We start from the raw sequence: 22,860 nt of genomic DNA, 5'->3' as shown, positions 1-22,860 counted from the left end.
ATATGGCTTTGGCATTGCTTTTTGGTAATTAGAAGGCCACTAAATGCTGCTGCGCACCACACGTAAATTATGCCCAGCAGTGAAGGGGTTAATTAGGTAGGTTGTAGGGAGCTTGCAGGGTTAATTTTAGCTTTAGGGTAGAGATCAGCCTCCCACCTGACACATCCCACCCCCTGATCCCTCCCAAACAGTTCTCTTCCCTCCCCCACCCCACAATTGTCCCCGCCATCTTAAGTACTGGCAGAAAGTCTGCCAGTACTAAATAAAAGGAGTTTTTCTTTTTTTTAATAAAAAAAAATAAAATGTTTTAGCTGTGATGGACCCCTGCCTTAGCCCCAACCTCCATGATCCCCCCCCCAGCTCTCTAACCCTCTCCCCTACCTAATTGCCGCCATCTTGGGTACTGGCAGCTGTCTGCGAGTACCCAATTTGCCCCAAAATCAAGTGTTTTTTTTGCAATTTTTTGCAATTTTTAATGTTTTCTGTAGTGTAGCAGCCCCCCACAATACCCCAACCCCCTCCCCCTCCCAGATCCTTATATATTTATTAATTTTTAATACATTTTTCCCCCCTCTACTTTCTCATTGGTGTCAGTGGCCAGCTAATCGCGCGCGCACGCGCGCCCCCGCACGCTCCCGGCACCCGGCGTGCACATAGCACTTACAGGAACCGGATGCCGGGTAGCGATGGGCCGCCCACCCGCCTCCCTGATATGCTACCACCCACCAACGAACCGGCACCATCGCTACCGGTGCAGAGAGGGCCACAGAGTGGCTCTCTCTGCATCGGAGTCTTCTGAAAAGGTATTGCAGGATGCCTCCATATGGAGGCATCACTGCAATACCCTGAGAGCTGCTGGAAGCGATTGCGATCGCTTCCAGCACTCTCTTAGACAACTGACGTACCAGGTACGTCTATTGTCATTAACTGTTAGTTAATGCATGACGTACCTGGTACGTCAGTTGTCATTAAGGGGTTAAAAGGGTTGAACATGCAAATGAATATAGCATATATGACTGTAACATATATTACAGGTGTGGGTAAAAAAAGCATAAATATATAAGGGTGGATTTGATTTAAATCAAACTGATTTAATTCACTATTTAAATCACTAGTCAGTAAGACTTGATTTAAATCATAGTTTTCTACATAAAGACTCATTCTTGCTGGTATAACTTTAATATGCAAGTAGATGAAGATTTTTAGAATAACAACTTTTCATATTAGTTTTTTTATCCCCAGTTTAATAGGTTAATCAATATAATTCATATTTGGACAACTTTTCTGTTGTACTTAGGAAGGAGAAAAATAATCATTACCTTAATAATAACAATTTAAATAGATTTACTCAACTGAAACAATAACATTACAGCATATGTTATTTGCTTAAACAAACATCCATGTTTGTTAACTAATTTGGCTAAACAAAATATATATATTTTAAGAAACTTAGACTGTCAGCCCAGCCTACACATGAAAAACTTAAATACTGTCCTCTGTAGCTCACTCGTCATCTTCAGCTTCTTCTTTGTTCATAATCTGGAAAAGAAAAACAAGCTTTCCTGCTTTATCGGGTCCCAAACAATTTCTCAATTTAGAATGAATGAGTCCAAAGGAAGAGAATATTCTTTCAACGCCTGCAGAAGAAGCTACTGCTGTCAAAAGTGAAATCATTACTTGAACATCCAAGTGCTTAAGTGACTTCCACCAGTTCACTGGTGTGACTTTCTTTAAAATATCTTCAGCAAACATATATTTCTTGAATGGTTCCCCCTTAGCTTTGAAGTTTATTATAGTTGGCATTACAAATGGATGATTGCTGGATACTCATATCATAGCTAACTCCTCTTCCTCAGCACTTAAGTTTTGACCCTGATACTGGATATTGACAATATTTGCCAAAAAATGAGCTGGAGACAGTGCTTGTCCCAAATCCGATTTAAATCCAAAAAATCAGATTTAAATCCAAAAAATCAGATTTTTTTAATTTTTTTTTTTGGAATGAATTCAATCCGCCACCTTTTATGTGGCAGAGAGGTTAAGGAGAAGCAGTTTTACGACCGAACCTGAAACGATGGGCCTCCAAAGCAGCATCCGCTGCTTAATAAATATAGCTCATTAGGTGTTTCAGATGTCTGAGTACAGGGAGAGGAGGTGTAGTTGTAAAATCATGGAGTGATCACAGCAATAAATCTTCTATCATTAAAGGGCCATATTCATGTACTGTATATCTGCAAATGTGATATACATGATATATTGCACTGCATGTGATGTGAGATGTTATATTGGAGATACAAGCCAAAAACTGCACAAACCCTCAATCAAAAATTAATGTGAGAGAAATAGTCCAATCCTGTTTGTCAACATTTCACCATGATTGACCACTCCACAGACACAAACATAATGTAATATCAGTACATCATTTAATATTGATATATATTGCTGAAATTTGTTAATAGGTAACTTGAAGCAAAAAATGATAATTTGTCTTAAATTTATTAAAATCTAACAGGGGCAAACCAATGGGGGTTTTATATAATTAAACTTTGGAACGTCCTGGTTTTGATCCAGGTTACAGTTATAAAATCTGAAGGTGAAATGTATTACTAATAAACTCAGATCTGTCAGCTGGAGGTATGTGACACCAGCGTAAGCTTTGGAAACATTGCTTTATTTACATGTTATGCGGAACATGTTGAGCCAATGTTTTTAAAATGCATGGAATGTAGCATTATGTTCATTCTAGACTCGGCCGATGAATGTATCTGGCACAGACACTATGCTGCAGGTGTGTGGTTGTGCATTGCTGAGGAGTGACGTGAGAATAAAATGCCCATTGTGTTTGGTCTTACCGTGTCAAAAGAGTTTGAGGGACATTAAAGGGACATTCCAGCCAAAATTGGAATCCACATGGATGCTTTTCAGTTTTGAATAGAAGCATTTTTGTAATATACATGTATTAGCAAAAAATGCTTCTTATAAAAGCTATAGCTGTTTCAAAAGTTTATTTAAGTATGCACCGTGCACCAGCATTTTAAACACAGCACTTGCTCATAGAGCCTAAGATGCGTTTACCATCTGGTAATGACTCAATTTGTTAACTGCTGACATGATACAAGCCCCACTGGCAATCTGAGCAGCTGCATTATTTAAAATCCTGGTGCACTGAGAATATTCATCACATTCACTTGCAGAAAAAATGCTATCACTAAAACAGTAATAACTTTTAGTAGAAACATTTTATCCAATACATGTATAATACAAATATGTTTCTATTCAAAGGTGTAATTTAGCTATGTTCTTTTAAATTTTGACCGGAATGTCCATTTAAAGTGTTTTTTAGCACATTGTTTTTATTCGAATAGATGCTCTTGCATAGTAAAGCTACTTTTTGTTTTCATGTATTTGAAGGCTTGTTTCTATCTACTACTAGAGCTACGATGGTTGTTCTTAACAACCAGTGAGAAACTGATACTCAAGTATCACTTGTGCATCCATACACATTTCCTTCTTGGCTTAAAGTGATGGTAAATCCAAGCATATAACAAATGTTAGGATTTACCGTCACTAAAAATAAACATTAGTTTCTGTCATCCTGTCTGACTTCCTAAAAAAAAAAGGGTGTTAAACTCACCCTATCTGTGCAGCAAGTGTATTGCTAACTCAGCGCCTCCGGCCGCCCACGGCACAGTGCTCTTCTCCAGTGAGGTGACAGGGAGACCCAAGATGGTGCAATATTGCTGGAACAACAGTAAGCACTAAATGGAAAGTAGTCACTTATACTTTATTCATTCTCACCGGTGTCATCACAAAGAAGCATCCAGGATAACCACAGACGAGAAGTAGAACAGGATATCAATAACAATAGCTTAATAAAACAGATCCCAACTTAAAATTAAAAGCTTTACGCCTTTCTGCTGTCACAGTTTTAATATTTTATTTGCTCTTTTGTCAGCCGAAACGCGTTGAGCTTTTGCTTTAGATTGGAATCTGTTTTATTAAACTAGTTTTATTGATATGAAAAAAAGAAAAAAAGTTTCAGCACTCCTGGTTAAGATCCATAAGCTTTATTGACAAAACTTTAAAACCATAGTGCAGTTAAAAACGCAGCTTATGCATTTCGGCTGAGCATAAATGTGTCCAAACAGAGGCTTGTATGTACGCATACTTCAGAAGGTAATCAACGGTGATAATTTCTTACCGGCTTCCAGGCTAGGTACAGACCAGGGCATCCCACTCATCAAGGGAACGTACAGACCACTACCGCCATACACGCCGACTCCTTTCAACCTCCAATCCGGCTATGCTTCATATTGCCTCTCCATTGCTAGATTGGCTCCGCCCACTGTTTTTTCCAGGCCATGACACTCAACGCTGATCTTGAAGCTGATTGGCTGTGTTGCCGTTATTGAGTATAATGGTGCCGATCCTTTGTGTAGTAAATAAGCACAGTGTGAGAAGACACTAAAAGATAGCAAGCTCTGGTTAGTGAAAAACGGGATGCTGCAAAAACCAGCAGAGAGGGTAATATAAAAAAAAAGAAAAAAGGTTCAGCACTCAGAGATAAGATACATAAGCTTTACTGACAAAACTTTCAAACCATAGTGCAGTTAAAAACGCATCTTACGTGTTTCGGCTGAGCGCTTTATTCCTAGATGCCATAGGCTCTATGAGAACGAAAAAAATTGATAATTAAAGTAAATTAGAAAGTTGGTTAAAATTGCATGCTCTGTCTGATTCATTAAAGAAATTTTTTTGGGTTTAGTGTCCCTTTAATCTTGCTAGTTTTCCGTCTCAAAAAGCTACTTTTCCCACTTTGAACGCAGTAAGAATCTCTAGTGCTCTTCAAACCTTTTTTTAATGATATTGAGACAGGCTATCAGTAACAGGGTCACAGTGGAACCTTCTCCTTTGGAGATATTATTGGATGAAAACAAGTGTGTATTGTAATTTGTTTGTGTCACTAATAAGCTAATAGTAGAACAATTTTGTTGTCAGGAAATGTAATCTAATAATAAATGTAACTTTCATTTCAGCGTTTGGAGGACACAGTCCTGAACCCAGACACTGAAGACAAGTCATTAACTGTTTGTAGTGTGGAGGGTGATAGGGACACGTTAACTCCTGTCCCTGCACGAATACGAGAGATCATCACTCAGAACCTTAGTGAGGACTCAATGCAACGTAAGTAAAATGAGTGGCATTGCTAGCAAATGCTCTGAGTGACAGTTACACTGAACTTAAAGTGCTAGGCTCTGTCTGTGACACATGGACCAGGGAGGATATTATTTAACATCCTGTATATCACTAATGTAGAGCAATGTTTGTGAATCTTGGTGACCACACAGTAACTTGTCGATGAGTTTTGCAATCACAGACTATTGGTGGCCTTTCCATTAGTGACATCTGGTCTTTTTCTTAGGGTTCCCAGAACGTTATCCAGATTGGAGCCTACAGGAGGAGAACAGATCTCTACAGGATGAGATATTTCGCCTGAAAGACCTTCTGGCACTAACCCGAACTGAGCGTGATGATCTCACCATAAAAAACCACACCCTTAATGACAAGGTAAAGGCACAAGGTGTCCATGTGTGTTGTGTTTCCTAGCCGGGCCAATAACTATTATTAAATATATCAGAAAGACATATTGTAAGCACTACTGTAATGTGTTTTTACATCTCTGTGGCATCAGCAACATTTTCAACTCCTATTATACATTATGTATTGGTAGCTGTAGTCTAGCAGAATTAGTAGGGTTACCAAGTCAAAATTAAACTTTAATGATTCAGATAGAGCATGGAGTTATAAACAACTTTCCAATTTACTTCTATTATTTATTACCTTTGCTCTCTTGGTGTTCTTTGTTGAAAAGCATACATAGGTTGGCTCAGGAGCAGCAATGCACTACTGGGAGCTAGCTGCTGATTGGTGGCTGAACATATATGCCTCTCCTCAATGGCTATTGTGGTGTATTCAGCACATTTAGCTACCAATCAGGAAGCGCTACCCAAGTGCTGAATCAAAAAGGGGTCGGCTCCTAAGCGTACATTCCTGCTTTTCAAATAAAGATACCAAGAGAACGAAGAAAATTTGATAAGCGTAAATTAGATAGTTGCTTAAAATGACATGCACTATCTGAATTTTGAAAGAAAAAATGTGGGTTTCATATCCCTTTAATAGGGTGAACACTACTTACTGCCTTTTTATACCATAATGCTGCCCAGACTACTTGGCACTCTTCTTTAAGCTATGGGTTAACCACTACTTTTAACTTCTCACTCACAACAAATGAGTTAGCTTTTCTAAAATGTAGGGGGGAAAATGTGATGTTTCTTTTTAAAGACACGATGAGTTCACGGATTTCATCCTTGTGGGATTACGCCTCCTGGTCAGCAGGAGGAGGCAAAGAGCACCACAGCAGAGCTGTTATATAGCTCCTCCCTTCCCTCCCACCCCAGTCATTCTCTTTGCCTGCGTTAGTGATAGGAAATGGCAAAGTGAGGTGTTAGTTTTTGATTCTTCAATCAAGAGTTTTTTATTTTAAAAACAGTGCCAGAGTGTGCTGTTTTATTTAGGGTGTAGCGGTAGTCCATATCAGTCTCTACAGAAGAGCATTTGGTGGCTTTAGAGCAATGGGAGCTGGTTTTAACTTCTCACTCACAACAAATGAGTTAGCTTTTCTAAAATGTAGGAGGAAAATGTGGTTTTTATATCAGCTGTAATAATAATAAATAAAGAATGAACATCTGACAAGTCTCCAGGCCCTGCAGCCCATCTTTTAGCAATTTATTCACATCAGATAAAAGCCCTGGCTCTGAAGCCCCTCTGTCAGCCACATACCCCTATCAGACCCTAGGCCTGGAGCCCCTCTGTCAGCTCCTTAAAGTGAATGTAAATTTTGATGCTAGAGTGCCCGGTTTTTAAAAGTTAGATTAAAAACAGGGGCACTTTAATTCCTCAAAATTTACATTTCACTCCTGTTGTGAAAAAATACTTACCTTTTAAACTTGACAGCAACTCCAGCTTCCTCCAGTCGTCGCAAGCCATTTCTGATGTCAGAAATGATGGATAGGTCATCCTCCAATCACAGCTTCCCCCCTGGGGGAATTGGTGTCTGATTCAATGCCGTGATTGGAGGAAGCCAGATTCCTCATTTTAGACCCAGGAAGAGGCTTTGCAATGGGTGGAGGCTGCTGTCAAGTTTAAAAGCTAGGTTTTTTTCACAACAGGAGTGAAATGTAAATTTTGATAAATTAAAGTGCCCCTGTTTTTAATCGAATTTTTAAAAACCGGGCACTTTAGCATCAAAATTTACATTCACTTTAATTTAATATCACTTGGAATATTAAGGCTTCTTTCTGTCGCTTTGGTTTTCCATGCATATGGTGTAACTAGAGCGACACCAACGCTGTCAGCTCTTGGTGCAGCACTCTGAATGCTACAAATGGTTGCTTTCCACTTATAATAACCCATTGTCTTCCCAATGTACTTTTGTCCTCTTTTTTTTTTTTTTTTTTATTGAGGTTTGCCAGGCGGTACATAAAAATAAACATGCTACATCACAAATGGGTATACGTGAGTACACTCAAAAGAAAGAACAATAAATTATAACAGTTATTCAAAAGGCAATGATGAGGTACATTAAATATGAAGCTATAAGAACCATAGGGCCTAATCTCAGAGCCCTTCAGCCGATAAAAGGGCCACTCTTGGACCCCATTAACCATTGGAAAGTTGAAATAAAAGGAAGGCATTAGGAATGTAGGGGGCCACTTTTGAGTCCCAATGAGTGATAAAACCTCTTTTTAAATTTATATGTGTTATACAGTCAATATAACACATATGCTTAGGTAAACTTTAGTAACTTGATGGATAATGTACACAAATATATACGGAAACAGCTAGTTAATGCTAATAGGTATATTGATAGGGGTGACGATCATTGATAACCTTGGTAAAAATAAATTGTCATCGTAGATATTCAATGATAACTCAGTGGGCTTAGTGATATATCTTGATGGGTATGTACTAAGGTCCTATAAGTGGATAGTCATTTGATGGAGTATTCTGAGATATGTGCGTACCACAAGTCTAAGTTTGTACCTTGGAGCTGTAAAGGGATAAACTAATAAAGAGGTACAATAGTGCAAATAGTGCTTGTCAACGAGTAGGTATCTGCAACAAGTAATATTGGTGGTCTCAGAGAAAAATACAAAAGACGCGCTACCTCGGCCGCAGGCAGCACAATGTCATTAAAAAATATTTATATTGACCTGCCTTAGGACAGCATGGGTACAATGAGTAAGATAAGTTAGTGTGGTCAAATTCAACACTCTTACATCATAGATTTCGTATATAGGGGTCTATAGCTGGCAATCTAAAACTGTAATTAGGGCTTTGATTATGCTACAGCCCCTACAAAATATCACTGCGGTATGCCTATATCTACTGCTTCTGGCCCCAGAATTGAAACTCCTATCTCAAGTACTAAATATGATACTTATAGTAGTATAACATAGGGTAGCAGCATAGTTGTATTACAACATCTTATCAGTGGACCCTATAAACCAGATTCTAGCCCTACCAGGTTACCCTGTTGTCAATTAGACAAAGGTACTGTACAGGGAGGTGTTAAACACAAAATAAAGAACAGTGAACAGAAACATTGTGCATACACATATAGGAGCCTAATCATGAAACTAAGTTAGCTTATAAAAACTGCTGTAGACAAGATTTTTTACATATATCTATAATTCAGTGAATATGAAGCAAAAATAATCTTTAGCTATCATTGGTTTGTCAGACACAATGTCCTCATAAGGATAGCTAAGAACTTGACAACCTGCCTCTCGATGAAGTTAGAGTGTCACTGCATGTTAACACAAGCTACTATTATGTCCTCCTCAGGGATCAGGTTTATCGACCAAGGCTCAGCAATAAAGCCTTGGAACAACCAGATGGTCATATTTGCAGCATGGTATATTAGCCCTTGGTCTCATATCGCTCTCCTCAGCCCACACCTTGACGAATAGTACCGGGGAGGTTGACTGGTATATTGAGTCTTAAATGAAGGGATAGCCAGTTTCAGTCACTCCACTTCAGTGATCGTGTGCTACCGATCTGATTCTGCCTTCCACAGCTCAGAGGTGTCTTTCCTTTTATGGCGCTCCAAGTCCTAGCCTCCGCAGAGGCCACAGAGCAGCGCAGGACAATCTCCCAGGGGTTCAGGCAATGGTCCATCAGTTGAAGGCTAAAGGGACCTCTCTGCGAATCCACTGTCGTTTTTTTCGCTAGATACATATCGTCATATGAGGAGACATATGCCTCTAGCTTCCAGAGCAAGCCTGTCACATTTTTTCTTGAGTCAAAAGTAGTGCGCACACAGTCCATGGGAAGTTGCGCTTCACAGGGTAGGTCACTCTCGATCTCAGGAGACTCTGAAGAGAGATTAAAAGGGAATGGAGATCCATTAGAGTCCAGGAGTACAAACTCAACTGGTAAGGGGATCGCATCCCATTTTTCTTCATTCATGTGAGTGCAGGCATCGTATGGGGAGTGTACAGTAGGTATCGGTCTGATTCCGCTAGGAGGCCACTGTCTGCTGATGAGTGCACACAGCTCCGTCTCCAACTGCAAGAAATGATTGCGGATGAGCTGGCTCATTTCTGCCTCCCATCTGTCCAGGGCCTCCATTTACACTGCTTAACTCAGGTATCGTTGGATGGGTCTCCCTGTAAAGGTATTAGATGGTTTTCCCCTTTAAGTAGAAAAGGCAGTCACTACACGACTGCTATACCCGATGACCGGGGGCGGGTGTTAAGTCCTCATGGTAAGGCCGCCGTCTGAGGTCCTAACGGTCCTGATTTGGCCCCGGAAGTCATAAAATCTGCAACTATGAGATAGTTCAGATCAGTAATGCATAGCCTGGTCGAAGCTGAGATGTATGTCGTCAGATGTTGCAGATCAAGCTCGATAACCAGCGGATTAGGGAGATCATACCGGGAGCCACAAATATTGCGACCTATCATGGCCACCGCCCCGACACGCTCCTTTTGTCCTCTTTTAATCTACATGTCTAAATTAGCCCAATGCCTTAGTCATTTATGTATCTAGCTTCAACTACCGTTGCTAATGTTCTAGCCTTTTTTATTTTTAAGCATTTCTGTTTCTAATATCTCACCCATATCTCCTACATATCTTTTCTTATTTATCAGATCTTCTCCCCTAGATACTACCCCAGTTGCATTAGTAGTTTAAGACTAGTAGTGCTTCATTATCTTCTGCTTAGCATAATAATTACTGCAAAAGAATGTGGTATTCTGAATATTAAAGGGATAGTCCATCTTAAAATTTGTATTTATTATTTTTATAGAACTCATAAATTTATTTTAGATGAGATATTCATTATACAAATTAGAGAAAAATAAAATATTCCTTTAACTTATTCTAAATTCAATTTTCAAGTATTCAAAAGATTTTTCAAAACGCCCCTCAGGAAGAACATAGTTTATAGTCTTTTTCATGCCGCTGTTTTTGCCCAATCATTTGTAATATGCTAATTAGATTGTATTAGCCCGTGTGCGAGCATGTTCATGAGTATTAGCTTTTTTTTTAACTTTATTTCTGTCTCACAATATTCCACAAAGTGTTCGTGAGGGAAGAGATGTAGCGCTAACTTTCACAGCGATCTCAATGCAGTGAAGTGACAGCCTATGTAAAAAAAATGGTGTCTGTTATGGGCTATAAAAGCTTAGAGATAAAGTTTTTTATTCAGTTAAAAAAATATATATATATTACCAATAAACGATATTTTGCAATAAATATATTGCCAATGATCGTATTTTGCAGAACAAATAAACATTCACATAAAGCAGCTAGCTGTTTAGAAAATGCAGCGGCGAGCTGAAAAAAAAAACAACTGAGGGAAAAGTAATGAGCGTGTTAGCGTGACGTCTAACAGGAACTGAAGTCAACGCGCGTAGGTAATGCTCGTACATAAAACAGCATTCATAGTCATATATGAATACGATCAAAGACATTGGATAAAGGAATAAAAAGGGCCGTGGATTAGAAGGAATTATTAAACTTAAATATTTAAGAAAATATAAATCATTTCTCTTACAAGGTGTATCCAGTCCACGGATTCATCCTTGTGGGATATTCTCATTCCCTACAGGAAGTGACAAAGAGAGCACACAGCAGAGCTGTCCATATAGCTCCCCCTCAGGCTCCGCCCTCCCAGTCATTCTCTTTGCCGCTCTAACAAGTAGCATCTCCACGGGAGGGTAAAGTGAATGTGGTGTTAGATTTGTAGTTTTTATTTCTTCAATCAAGAGTTTGTTATTTTTAAAATAGTGCCGGTTTGTACTATTTACTCTGTGGCAGAAAGTGATGAAGATTTCTGCTGAGAGGAAAACGATTTTAGCATGTTGTAACTAAAATCCATTGCTGTTCCCACACAGGATTGGGGAGTACCAGAAAACTTCAGTTGGGGGGAACAGTTTGCAGACTTAACTGCTATAAGGTATGTTTCAGTCATTTAATTCTAGTCAAGACTTAGTAATGCTAGAAGACTGACAAGAATCCCCATGTGGGAAAGGTAAGCCATATTCTGAGACTTAGTATAGAAGGAAGGCTTATTTAAAAGGGCTCAAAACACTGGTGGACACTGTAAAGGGGCAATCGATTATTTTATGACAATCTGATCTTTTTACAAGTTTTTATTACATTGGGAACGTTTTATGTTTGTTTTTTTTCCACATGGCATATATTTAGACACCTATTTAGGCTTGTGAAGGCCCCACAACTCCAGAGTGGAGAGGGAGGGGGCCTAAATTTCGCGCCTCAATTGCGCAGTTGTTATTGCAGACAGCTTCATGCAGCTTCACGTGGAGGGTCCAAAGATTACTTGAGGACTTCATAGAGGCTTATTTTCGATCACAACTAATCCCCAAGGAAGATAGGGCCACAGCAGATTGCTGTGGCATGGTGCTGTAGTTTGCTAACCGGTTGCCAGCTTTACTTTGCTCCGGTTTGGCCATTAAGGGGTTAATTGACTTGAAATTCACTGTGCAATCATTTCAAAGCATTAGGATCATACGGTGAAAATTTCATAAAGATTGGGTTATTTTTTGAGATTTAGTAAAAAAGTGTGCGCTTTTTATTATTTAAAGGCACAGTACTGTTTTTTTCTAAAATTGTTTTTTTCTGTATTTGAGTGCTGTCTAAGTCTGTTTAACATGTCTGAGCCTACAGATAGACTTTATGTGTTTAGTAGCCAAGGTGGAACCCCCTTTACATTTGTGTTTTAAGTGTGCTAATGTGTCTAAGCATTTTAAAGATCACAATGTTTCACTTATAAATGTATCCCAAGATGATTCTTTAACAGAAGGTAATGAGGATAGCCCACCTTCCTCTCCCCATGTGTCGACACCAGTTACGCCCGCGCAAGCGATGCCTAGTACCTCTAGCGCATTGGCCCCTATTACATTACAACAATTAGCAGCAGTCATGGATAATTCCCTTGCGGCATTTTTATCCAAACTGCCAGTTTTTCCTAAAAAGCGTGATAGCTCGGTCTTAAGAACAGAGTATGAGCAATCAGAAGCTTTGCAGGATTTATCTGTTGTACCCTCACAACGCTCTGAAGGGAGGGTGAGGGATGTGTTGTCCGAGGGAGAAATTTCTGACACAGGAAAGGTTTCTCAGCGGGCAGAATCAGATTCCTTAGCGTTTAAATTTAAGCTGGAACACCTCCGCGTGCTGTTTAAGGAGGTATTAGCTACGCTGGATGATTGCGACCCCATGGTGGTCCCAGAGAAATTGTGTAAAATGGACAGTTATCTAGAAGTCCCTGTATACACTGATGCGTTTCTGATCCCGAAGAGGGTGGCGGATATTGTGGATAGGGAGTGGGAGAGACCAGGTGTACCCTTTGTTCCCCCCCCCTATCTTTAAGAAAATGTTCCCCATAACGGATCCCAGGAGGGACGCATGGCAGACGGTCCCTAAGGTAGAGGGGGCAGTTTCAACGCTAGCCAAGCGCACAACCATACCAATTGAAGACAGTTGTGCTTTCAAAGATCCTATGGATAAAATATTAGAAGGTTTACTAAAGAAAATCTTTGTCCAACAGGGTTTCCTTCTCCAGCCTGCATTATTCCTGTAACTACTGCAGCGGCTTTCTGGTTTGAGGCGCTGGAGGAGTCGCTCCAGACGGAGACCTCATATGATGAAATTATGGATAGAATTAAGGCTCTAAAGCTGGCTAATTCTTTTATCACAGATGCCGCTTTCCAATTAGCTAAGTTAGCGGCGAAAAATTCTGGTTTTGCCATCATGGCGCGCAGAGCGCTTTGGCTTAAATCATGGTCGGCCGATGTGTCATCTAAGACTAAGTTATTGAATATTCCTTTCAAGGGAAAGACCCTTTTCGGGCCCGAATTGAAAGAGATTATTTCGGATATCACTGGGGGAAAGGGCCATGCCCTCCCGCAAGATAGGCCTTTTAAGGCTAAAAACAAGGCTAATTTTCGTTCCTTTCGCAACTTCAGGAGCGGTCCTGCTTCAACCTCTGCGACCGCAAAGCAAGAGGGTAACTCCCCACAGCCCAAGGCAACCTGGAAGCCTATGCAGGGCTGGAACAAGGGTAAACAGGCCAAGAAGCCTGCAGCTGCTACTAAGACAGCATGAAGGGGTAGCCCCCGATCCGGGACCGGATCTGGTAGGGGGCAGACTCTCTCTCTTTGCTCAGGCTTGGGCAAGAGATGTTCACAATCCCTGGGCATTAGAGATAGTTGCTCAGGGATACCTTCTAGAATTCAAGGATTCTCCTCCAAGAGGAAGGTTCCACATTTCTCGTCTGTCTTCAGACACGACAAAGAAAGAGGCGTTCTTACGCTGTGTAGAAGATCTAATCAAGATGGGAGTGATATATCCAGTCCCAATTACAGAACAAGGACTGGGTTTTTACTCAAACCTGTTTGTGGTTCCCAAAAAGGAAGGAACTTTCAGACCAATCCTGGATCTAAAAATTCTAAACAAATTCCTCAGAGTTCCATCCTTCAACATGGAGACCATTCGGACAATCTTACCGATGATCCAGGAAGGTCAATACATGACTACCGTGGATCTAAAGGATGCGTACCTTCATATTCCTATCCACAAAGATCACCATCAGTTCCTAAGATTCGCTTTTCTGGACAAGCATTACCAGTTTGTGGCCCTTCCCTTCGGGTTGGCCACCGCTCCAAGAATTTTCACAAAGGTGCTAGGGTCCCTTCTGGCGGTCCTAAGGCCGCGGGGCATTGCAGTAGCACCCTATCTGGACGACATCTTAATACAGGCGTCGTCTTTTCCCAGAGCCAAGGCTCATACGGATATTGTTCTGGCCTTCCTAAGGTCTCACGGGTGGAAGGTGAACACAGAAAAAAAGTTCTCTGTCCCCACTCACAAGGGTTCCCTTCCTGGGAACATTAATAGACTCGGTAGAAATGAAAACATTTCTGACGGAGGTCAGAAGGTTAAAGCTTCTAGGCACTTGCCGAGCTCTTCATTCCATTCCTCGGCCATCTGTAGCTCAGTGCATGGAGGTTATCGGATTAATGGTGGCAGCAATGGATGTAGTCCCTTTTGCTCGAATTCATCTCAGGCCACTGCAATTGTGCATGCTCAAACAGTGGAATGGGGATTATGCAGATTTGTCTCCTCAAATCCAACTGGACCAGAAAACCAGAGATTCTCTTCTCTGGTGGTTGTCTCAGGATCACCTGTCGCAGGGAATGCGCTTCCGCAGACCGGAGGGGATCATTGTAACGACCGACGCCAGCCTGTTAGGCTGGGGCGCGGTCTGGGGATCCCTGAAAGCTCAGGGCCTTTGGTCTCGGGAAGAGTCTCTTCTCCCGATAAACATTTTGGAACTGAGAGCGATATTCAACACACTCCAGGCATGGCCTCAACTAGCGGCGGCCAAACTCATCAGATTCCAGTCGACCAACATCACGACTGTAGCATACATAAATCATCAGGGAGGAACAAAGAGTTCCTTAGCGATGAAGGAAGTAACCAAGATAATCAGATGGGCGGAGGATCACTCTTGCCATCTATCTGCAATTCACATCCCAGGTGTAAGGGTTAAACGTGACCTCTCTGTCCCTTTAAGCCTTTTGCCTATTTAAGGCACCACCCACTAAGAATCAGTGCTGCTTTATTGAGTTCTAATCCTCATTGCTGTGTACACAGACCGCTACAGAGTTTTATGCTCAATTCTTTTGGAAATCATCCTATACTACACTTTTACTTTGAATTCTAAAGTTGCTCACTAACCTGTATAGTAGATTCTATACTTTCTGGATTATCGTTTCAGGTGCTGTTTCACATCTTCCTAAACAGCCTGTGTGAGAACGGCACTCGATAGCTGTGACGTCATCAGAGGCAGACCTCTGCATCTCTCCCTGCCTGTCAGCTCTAACCGGCTCTCCACGCTACTGTTTGTTTTACTCATGGTTCCATACAGAGTTAAATATACTAAACGAATCAAGGGAAACTTATCTACTCCGGAACATTACTCACAGGTCTGATTAACTTTATCTACTCCAATTTCTTATACTGTGAATTATCGTGTTAACTATCAAGTTTCTTCATTATACAGTCTACCATATATATTCACCTATTACATTTGCCACATTATAGTTTGTGTGATATATCCAATATTTCATTGCTCAACTATAACGCCTTGGCATATATAAAAGTACTAGGTATTACTTTAAAATCCTTTACTGGAATACTTAGCCAACAACAAAACCCTTATCAATCTCATAGGATTACTGTTGTCATTGACATATTTAAACAGTACCTTACAAATTAATACATAATAAAGCAGCCAAATAAGAGATTCATTAAGGGTTTGTTTTGGCCGAAGTTTTCATTAAAACAGAATATCACCATAATTTAATCTCACCATGGAACAGGATCCAATTGGTGAAAGAGTTCAAGTATTGTCTGATAGGCTCGATGCCTTGTCAGGTTCTTTTCATGAGCTACAAGTAGAAAACCAGGCCCTAAAAGCCTGTCTACGAGAGGTATTGGCCCCTAAGCCGAGCCCCTCAGAACAAACACCTGAGCCCTTGGTCTCCCCTCCTGAGAAATTCTCTGGAGACAGAGCCCACTTCAGAGAATTCAGGAATTCCTGTTTATTGTTATTTGACCTAAAACCACGTACATACCCCACAGAAAGGGTCAGAGTCTTAACGGTCATTTCTTATCTAAGGGGTGAGCCCAGGGCTTGGGCTGACTCATTCTATGAGAACCAAGACCCTGTCTTAGGATCTCTTTCAAGTTTTTTCAACCAGATGGCAGCACTTTATGATGACCCCTTCAAACAGGTTTCTGCCGAAAATACCTTAAGGGCCCTGAAACAAAAGAAAAATCCAGTGGAAAATTATATCACCCTCTTCAAGATTTCTGCACGTGACTCAGGATGGAACGAGGTGTCCCTTAAGACACAATTTCGTTTGGGGTTAAGCGAAGAAATTAAAGATGAATTATCCCGCATTGGTATCCCTGACTCCCTGGAGGAATTTTTCACACTTACAATTAATATTGATAGACGCCTCAGGGAAAGGAGGAATGAAAAAGCTACGAGCTCCAAAGGATATCTCCCAACTCCAACTTACCAGATGAAGGATAGTGCCCAACCCATGGATATCGGGTTTATGAAGGGACCACTCACCCCTCAGGAAAAAGCCAGAAGAAAAATGCAATGCCTTTGCATGTACTGTGCTTCCCCAGCCCATGAAGTGAAGGACTGCCCTATACTAGCTAAAACTAAGAAGGGTAGGTTGTTAACAACACATACCTCTTACGTAATTAAGACAATTAAAAATGCTTACATCACTGTCCCAATTCTTTTACAGTGGGACCACTACCAGACAACCACTGAAGCACTCATAGATACAGGCTCATGTAGAAACTTTATTCATCTAGGTTTTGTGAAATCCAATAAAATACCTTTTGTGTGTAAAAGCAATCCAGTCTCGGTGAAGGTTATTGATGGGTCTTTACTTGCTTCAGGGCCTGTATTACATCAAACTGATCCTATTCAGGTAACTATTAATAACTCAGTAACTAAATCTTGTATATTTGATGTTATTACATCCCCTATTTTTGACATCATATTAGGTATGGAATGGTTATGTATGTACAAACCTACTATAGATTGGGATAATCTCAGCCTAACCTTTCCTAAAACAAGTACATCCTTGTCAAATACTGGTATATCTATTCTATGCAATACTTCTGCTAATATCCTGCCCACTCAGTACGCAGAGTATTCCGATGTGTTTGACAAAAAGGATGCTGAGGTCCTCCCTCCTCACAGGGCTTATGATTGCCCGATTGACCTATTACCGGGGGTCTCCATCCCGTATGGTCACATTTATCCGCTCTCTAAACCAGAGTTGGAACACTTAAAGAACTATATTGATGACAACCTTAAAAAGGGGTTTATCAGACCCAGTACCTCTCCTGCCGGGGCTGGGATATTTTTTGTTACGAACAAAGACGGTACTTTAAGACCTATTATTGATTACCGAGAATTAAATAAGCGTACACGTAAAAACAGGTACCCTCTCCCGTTAATCCCAGAGTTGATAGAAAGATTGAGGGGTGCCACGGTTTTCACCAAGTTGGATCTTCGTGGCGCCTATAATCTGATACGAATGAGGGCTGGAGACGAATGGCTCACTGCGTTCCGAACTAGATACGGTCTTTTCGAATACACAGTGATGCCATTCGGATTATGTAATGCTCCAGCTACATTTCAATGTCTTATCAATGATATTTTCCGAGACATCCTGGATGTGTATGTTGTTGTCTATTTGGACGACATTCTAATTTATTCACAAGACCTAGATCAGCATAGACCACATGTAAGAGAAGTCCTTTCTAGACTTAGGACACACCATCTATATGCCAAACTCGAAAAATGTATATTTGAATCTCAGAACATAACCTTCCTTGGTTATGAAATCTCCCCAAAAGGCATTAAAATGCAAAACGACAAGGTTCAGGCTATTTTAGATTGGCCTGTCCCCCAATCAAAGAAAGACGTACAGCGCTTTCTAGGGTTTTCTAATTATTATAGAAAATTTATACCTGGCTTTGCAGCCCTCACAAAACCCCTGACTGTACTCACAAAATTGAATCAACCATTTGCCTGGAACCATCAAACTCAGTCAGTATTTGACAATTTGAAGTCCCAATTTACTTCAGCTCCCATCCTCCAGTATCCAGATCTGCAAAAGCAATTTATACTAGAGGTGGACGCCTCAGAATTTGCCATTGGGGCAATCTTGTCCCAGAGAAAATCCTTCAAGGATCCGTTACATCCAGTGGCTTTCTTCTCTCGACTCCTACAACCTTCTGAATTGAATTACCCAGTAGGAGAAAAAGAATTGCTCGCTATCAAGTGTTCTTTTGACCATTGGAGACACCTTTTAGAAGGAGCTACCCAACCTACTGTTATTTACACTGATCATAAGAACTTGCAGTACTTACAATCTAATCGTACTTTGTCTTCCAGGCAAGTGAGATGGAGTCTCTATTTTTCTCGCTTTCAATATATCATCACCTATAGACCAGGTACCAGGAATGGCAAGGCAGACGCCCTTTCTAGACAAGCCACCAAACCTTCACAATCTCCTTTGCCCTCTACCATCATACCAAAGGAATGTATAGTAGGACTCATGACGGGTCTTGAACCCCTGTTCAAAAGAGCACTTGACACAGATACTTCTGTTCCTTTTCAGGACTTACTACCTGACGCTAATGGAGTATTACGCAAGGACCACAAGCTGTATATCCCAACAAACCTCAGGAAAGAGGTACTGAATTCTGTTCACGAATCTCCTTTAGCAGGTCATATGGGTAGGGATAAAACTATGGATTTGCTCACTAGATTCTATTGGTGGCCAACCTTACGCCCGGATCTTAAAAATCACTTGGATCAATGTGTCATCTGTGCCACCTCTAAACCCTCCAGACAATTGCCAGTTGGTCTTCTACAACCTTTACCAGTACCCCATGTTCCATGGCAGACTGTGTCTATGGACTTCATAGTTGATCTACCGACATCCAATAATTATACCACCATCATGGTGGTTACGGATTTGTTCTAAAAAATGTCACACTTCATCCCCATAATATCATTACCTACGTCCAAAATTTCTTGTGATCTATTTATACAAAATGTAGTACGCTTGCATGGCATCCCACTAACAGTTATCAGTGATCGTGGAACTCAGTTCACCTCCAAATTCTGGAGATCTCTTTGTAAAGCCTTCCACATGGAACAGAAGCTCTCCACCGCTTATCATCCGCAGACTAACGGACAAACAGAGAGAGTCAACCAGTGGCTGGAGCAATACTTGCGATGTTACTGTGCAAATCAACAGGAGTCATGGGCATTCTTCCTCCCACTAGCAGAGTTCGCATATAACAACAACAGAAATTCTTCCACTGGTTTCTCTCCATTTTTCATTAATTATGGTTTACACCCTCGATTTACTTTACTACCTAAGGTTGAGACACCTTGTCCTGTAGTAAACGATTTGGTCAATGATATCTCAGCTCTATTCCCAACTATTCATGATAATATTCTACATGCCCAAGCGTACCAGAGTAAATACTACAATCTCCGTCATAGGTCTAGTCCCACATATGTGGTAGGACAAAAGGTTTGGCTCTCAACTCGGAATCTTAGACTCTCATACCCTAGCAAGAAGATGGGGAAGTTGTTCATTGGTCCATACCGCATCATTCGGATCACAAATCCATCAACTGTCACCCTACAGCTCCCTTCCAATTTCAAAGTTCATCCTACTTTTCACGTGTCCTTAGTTAAACCTTGCTCTGTATCTACCCCTACTTCTCATGATTCCGAACCAGTTCCGATACCTTCCCCGGATCAAGAATTTGTTGTACATAGCATCCTGGACTCACGCATCCGTGGGGGAATTCTATTTTATCTTATTCATTGGAAGGGGTTTGGTCATGAAGAGGACTCTTGGGAACCTGCTACCAATGTCTCTGCTCCTCGCCTTGTGTCCCTTTTCCACCGGCGAAATCCGGATCGTCCTAGACCTTGACCCACGCTGTGGTTCTTTGTGGGGGGGGCTCTGTAAGGGTTAAACGTGACCTCTCTGTCCCTTTAAGCCTTTTGCCTATTTAAGGCACCACCCACTAAGAATCAGTGCTGCTTTATTGAGTTCTAATCCTCATTGCTGTGTACACAGACCGCTACAGAGTTTTATGCTCAATTCTTTTGGAAATCATCCTATACTACACTTTTACTTTGAATTCTAAAGTTGCTCACTAACCTGTATAGTAGATTCTATACTTTCTGGATTATCGTTTCAGGTGCTGTTTCACATCTTCCTAAACAGCCTGTGTGAGAACGGCACTCGATAGCCGTGACGTCATCAGAGGCAGACCTCTGCATCTCTCCCTGCCTGTCAGCTCTAACCGGCTCTCCACGCTACTGTTTGTTTTACTCACGGTTCCATACAGAGTTAAATATACTAAACGAATCAAGGGAAACTTATCTACTCCGGAACATTACTCACAGGTCTGATTAACTTTATCTACTCCAATTTCTTATACTGTGAATTATCGTGTTAACTATCAAGTTTCTTCATTATACAGTCTACCATATATATTCACCTATTACATTTGCCACATTATAGTTTGTGTGATATATCCAATATTTCATTGCTCAACTATAACGCCTTGGCATATATAAAAGTACTAGGTATTACTTTAAAATCCTTTACTGGAATACTTAGCCAACAACAAAACCCTTATCAATCTCATAGGATTACTGTTGTCATTGACATATTTAAACAGTACCTTACAAATTATTACACCAGGAGTAGACAACTGGGAAGCGGATTTCCTAAGTCGTCAGACTTTTCACCCGGGGGAGTGGGAACTCCACCCGGAGGTATTTGCTCAGCTGACTCAGCTATGAGGCATTCCAGAGTTGGATCTGATGGCGTCCCGTCAGAACACCAAACTTCCTCTTTACGGATCCAGGTCCAGGGACCCCAAGGCGTCATTGATAGATGCTCTAGTAGCGCCTTGGTCCTTCAAGCTGGCCTATGTCTTTCCACCGTTTCCTCTTCTCCCTCGGCTGGTAGCCAGAATCAAACAGGAGAATGCCTCGGTAATTCTGATAGCGCCTTCGTGGCCACGCAGGACTTGGTATGCAGACCTAGTGGACATGTCATCTGTCCTACCATGGACACTTCCAATGAGGCAGGATCTTTTAATTCAGGGTCCATTCAAGCATCCAAATATAGTTTCTCTGCAGCTGACTGCTTGGAGATTGAACGCTTAATTTTATCCAAGAGTGGGTTCTCTGAATCAGTCATAGATACTCTGATCCAAGCTAGGAAACCTGTCACCAGGAAAATTTACCATAAGATATGGCGAAAATATCTTTGTTGGTGTGAATCCAAGGGTTACTCGTGGAGTAAAATTAGGATTCCAAGAATATTGTCTTTTCTCCAAGAAGGATTGGAGAAAGGTTTATCAGCTAGTTCCTTAAAGGGGCAGATATCCGCTCTGTCGATCCTTTTACACAAACGTCTGGCAGCAGTACCAGATGTTCAAGCGTTTGTACAGGCGTTAGTCAGAATCAAGCCTGTCTATAAACCTGTGGCTCCTCCATGGAGTCTAAATTTAGTTCTTTCAGTTCTTCAAGGGGTTCTTTCAGAATGAAGGTACCTTTAAGTGACGTCATCCAAGATGGCGTCCCTTAGATTCCGATTGGCTGATAGAATTCTATCAGCCAATCGGAATTAAGGTAGAAAAAATCCTATTGGCTGATGCAATCAGCCAATAGGATTGAAGTTCAATCCTATTGGCTGATCCAATCAGCCAATAGCATTGAGCTCGAATTCTATTGGCTGATTGCTTCAGCCAATAGGATTTTTTCTACCTTAATTCCGATTGGCTGATAGAATTCTTTCAGCCAATCGGAATCTAAGGGACGCCATCTTGGATGACGTCACTTAAAGGTATCTTCATTCTGTGTTAGTCGTCAGATGAAGAGGATGCTCTGCGTCGGATGGCTTGAAGATGGACCCGCTCCGCGCCGGATGGATGAAGATAGAAGATGCTGTCTGGATGAAGACTTCTGCCCGTCTGGAGAACCACTTCTGCCCGGCTTGGATGAAGACTTCTGCCCGTCTGGAGGACCACTTCGCCCGGCTTGGATGAAGACGTCTCCCGGTAAGTCGATCTTCAGGGGGTTAGTGTTAGGTTTTTTAAGGGTGTATTGGGTGGGTTTTATTTTTAGGTTAGGGACTTTGGGCGGCAAAAGAGCTAACTGCCCTTTTAAGGGCAATGCCCATCCAAATGCCCTTTTCAGGGCAATGGGGAGCTTAGGTTTTTTTTAGATAGTATTTTATTTGGGGGGTTGGTTGTGTGGGTGGTGGGTTTTACTGTTGGGGGGTTGTTTGTATTATTATTTTTTTCACAGGTAAAAGAGCTGATTACTTTGGGGCAATGCCCCGCAAAAGGCTCTTTTAAGGGCTATTGGTAGTTTAGTTTAGGCTAGGGTTTTTTTTTTTTTTTGGTTTTTTTTTAATTTTAATAGGGCTATTAGATTAGGTGTAATTAGTTTAAATATCTGTAATTTGTTTATTATTTTCTGTAATTTAGTGTTTGTTTGTTTGTTTTTTGTACTTTAATTTAGCTAATTGTATGTAATTTATTTAATTGTATGTAATTTAGTTAATTTATTTAATTATAGTGTAGTGTTAGGTGTTATTGTAACTTAGGTTAGGTTTTATTTTACAG

General features: G+C 41.0%; 1 protein-coding gene across 1 annotated transcript in view; it reads left to right on the top strand.

Annotated features, from left to right (window-relative positions):
* The first annotated feature begins 4,500 nt into the window (after window positions 1–4,500).
* LOC128657266 (rootletin-like) overlaps window positions 4,501–22,860 on the top strand; it is a 282,131-nt gene continuing 263,771 nt past the window's right edge. Inside the window, exons 1-3 of the mRNA XM_053711546.1 lie at window positions 4,501–4,524; window positions 5,037–5,184; window positions 5,423–5,568. Coding sequence (XP_053567521.1) covers window positions 4,501–4,524; window positions 5,037–5,184; window positions 5,423–5,568 — 318 coding nt within the window. The remainder of the gene's footprint in view (window positions 4,525–5,036; window positions 5,185–5,422; window positions 5,569–22,860) is intronic.

Source organism: Bombina bombina, chromosome 4 (assembly GCF_027579735.1).
Source record: "Bombina bombina isolate aBomBom1 chromosome 4, aBomBom1.pri, whole genome shotgun sequence".
NCBI lineage: Eukaryota > Metazoa > Chordata > Amphibia > Anura > Bombinatoridae > Bombina > Bombina bombina.
Note: the sequence above shows the minus strand (reverse complement) of the source record. Positions and strands in the feature narration are given on the sequence as shown.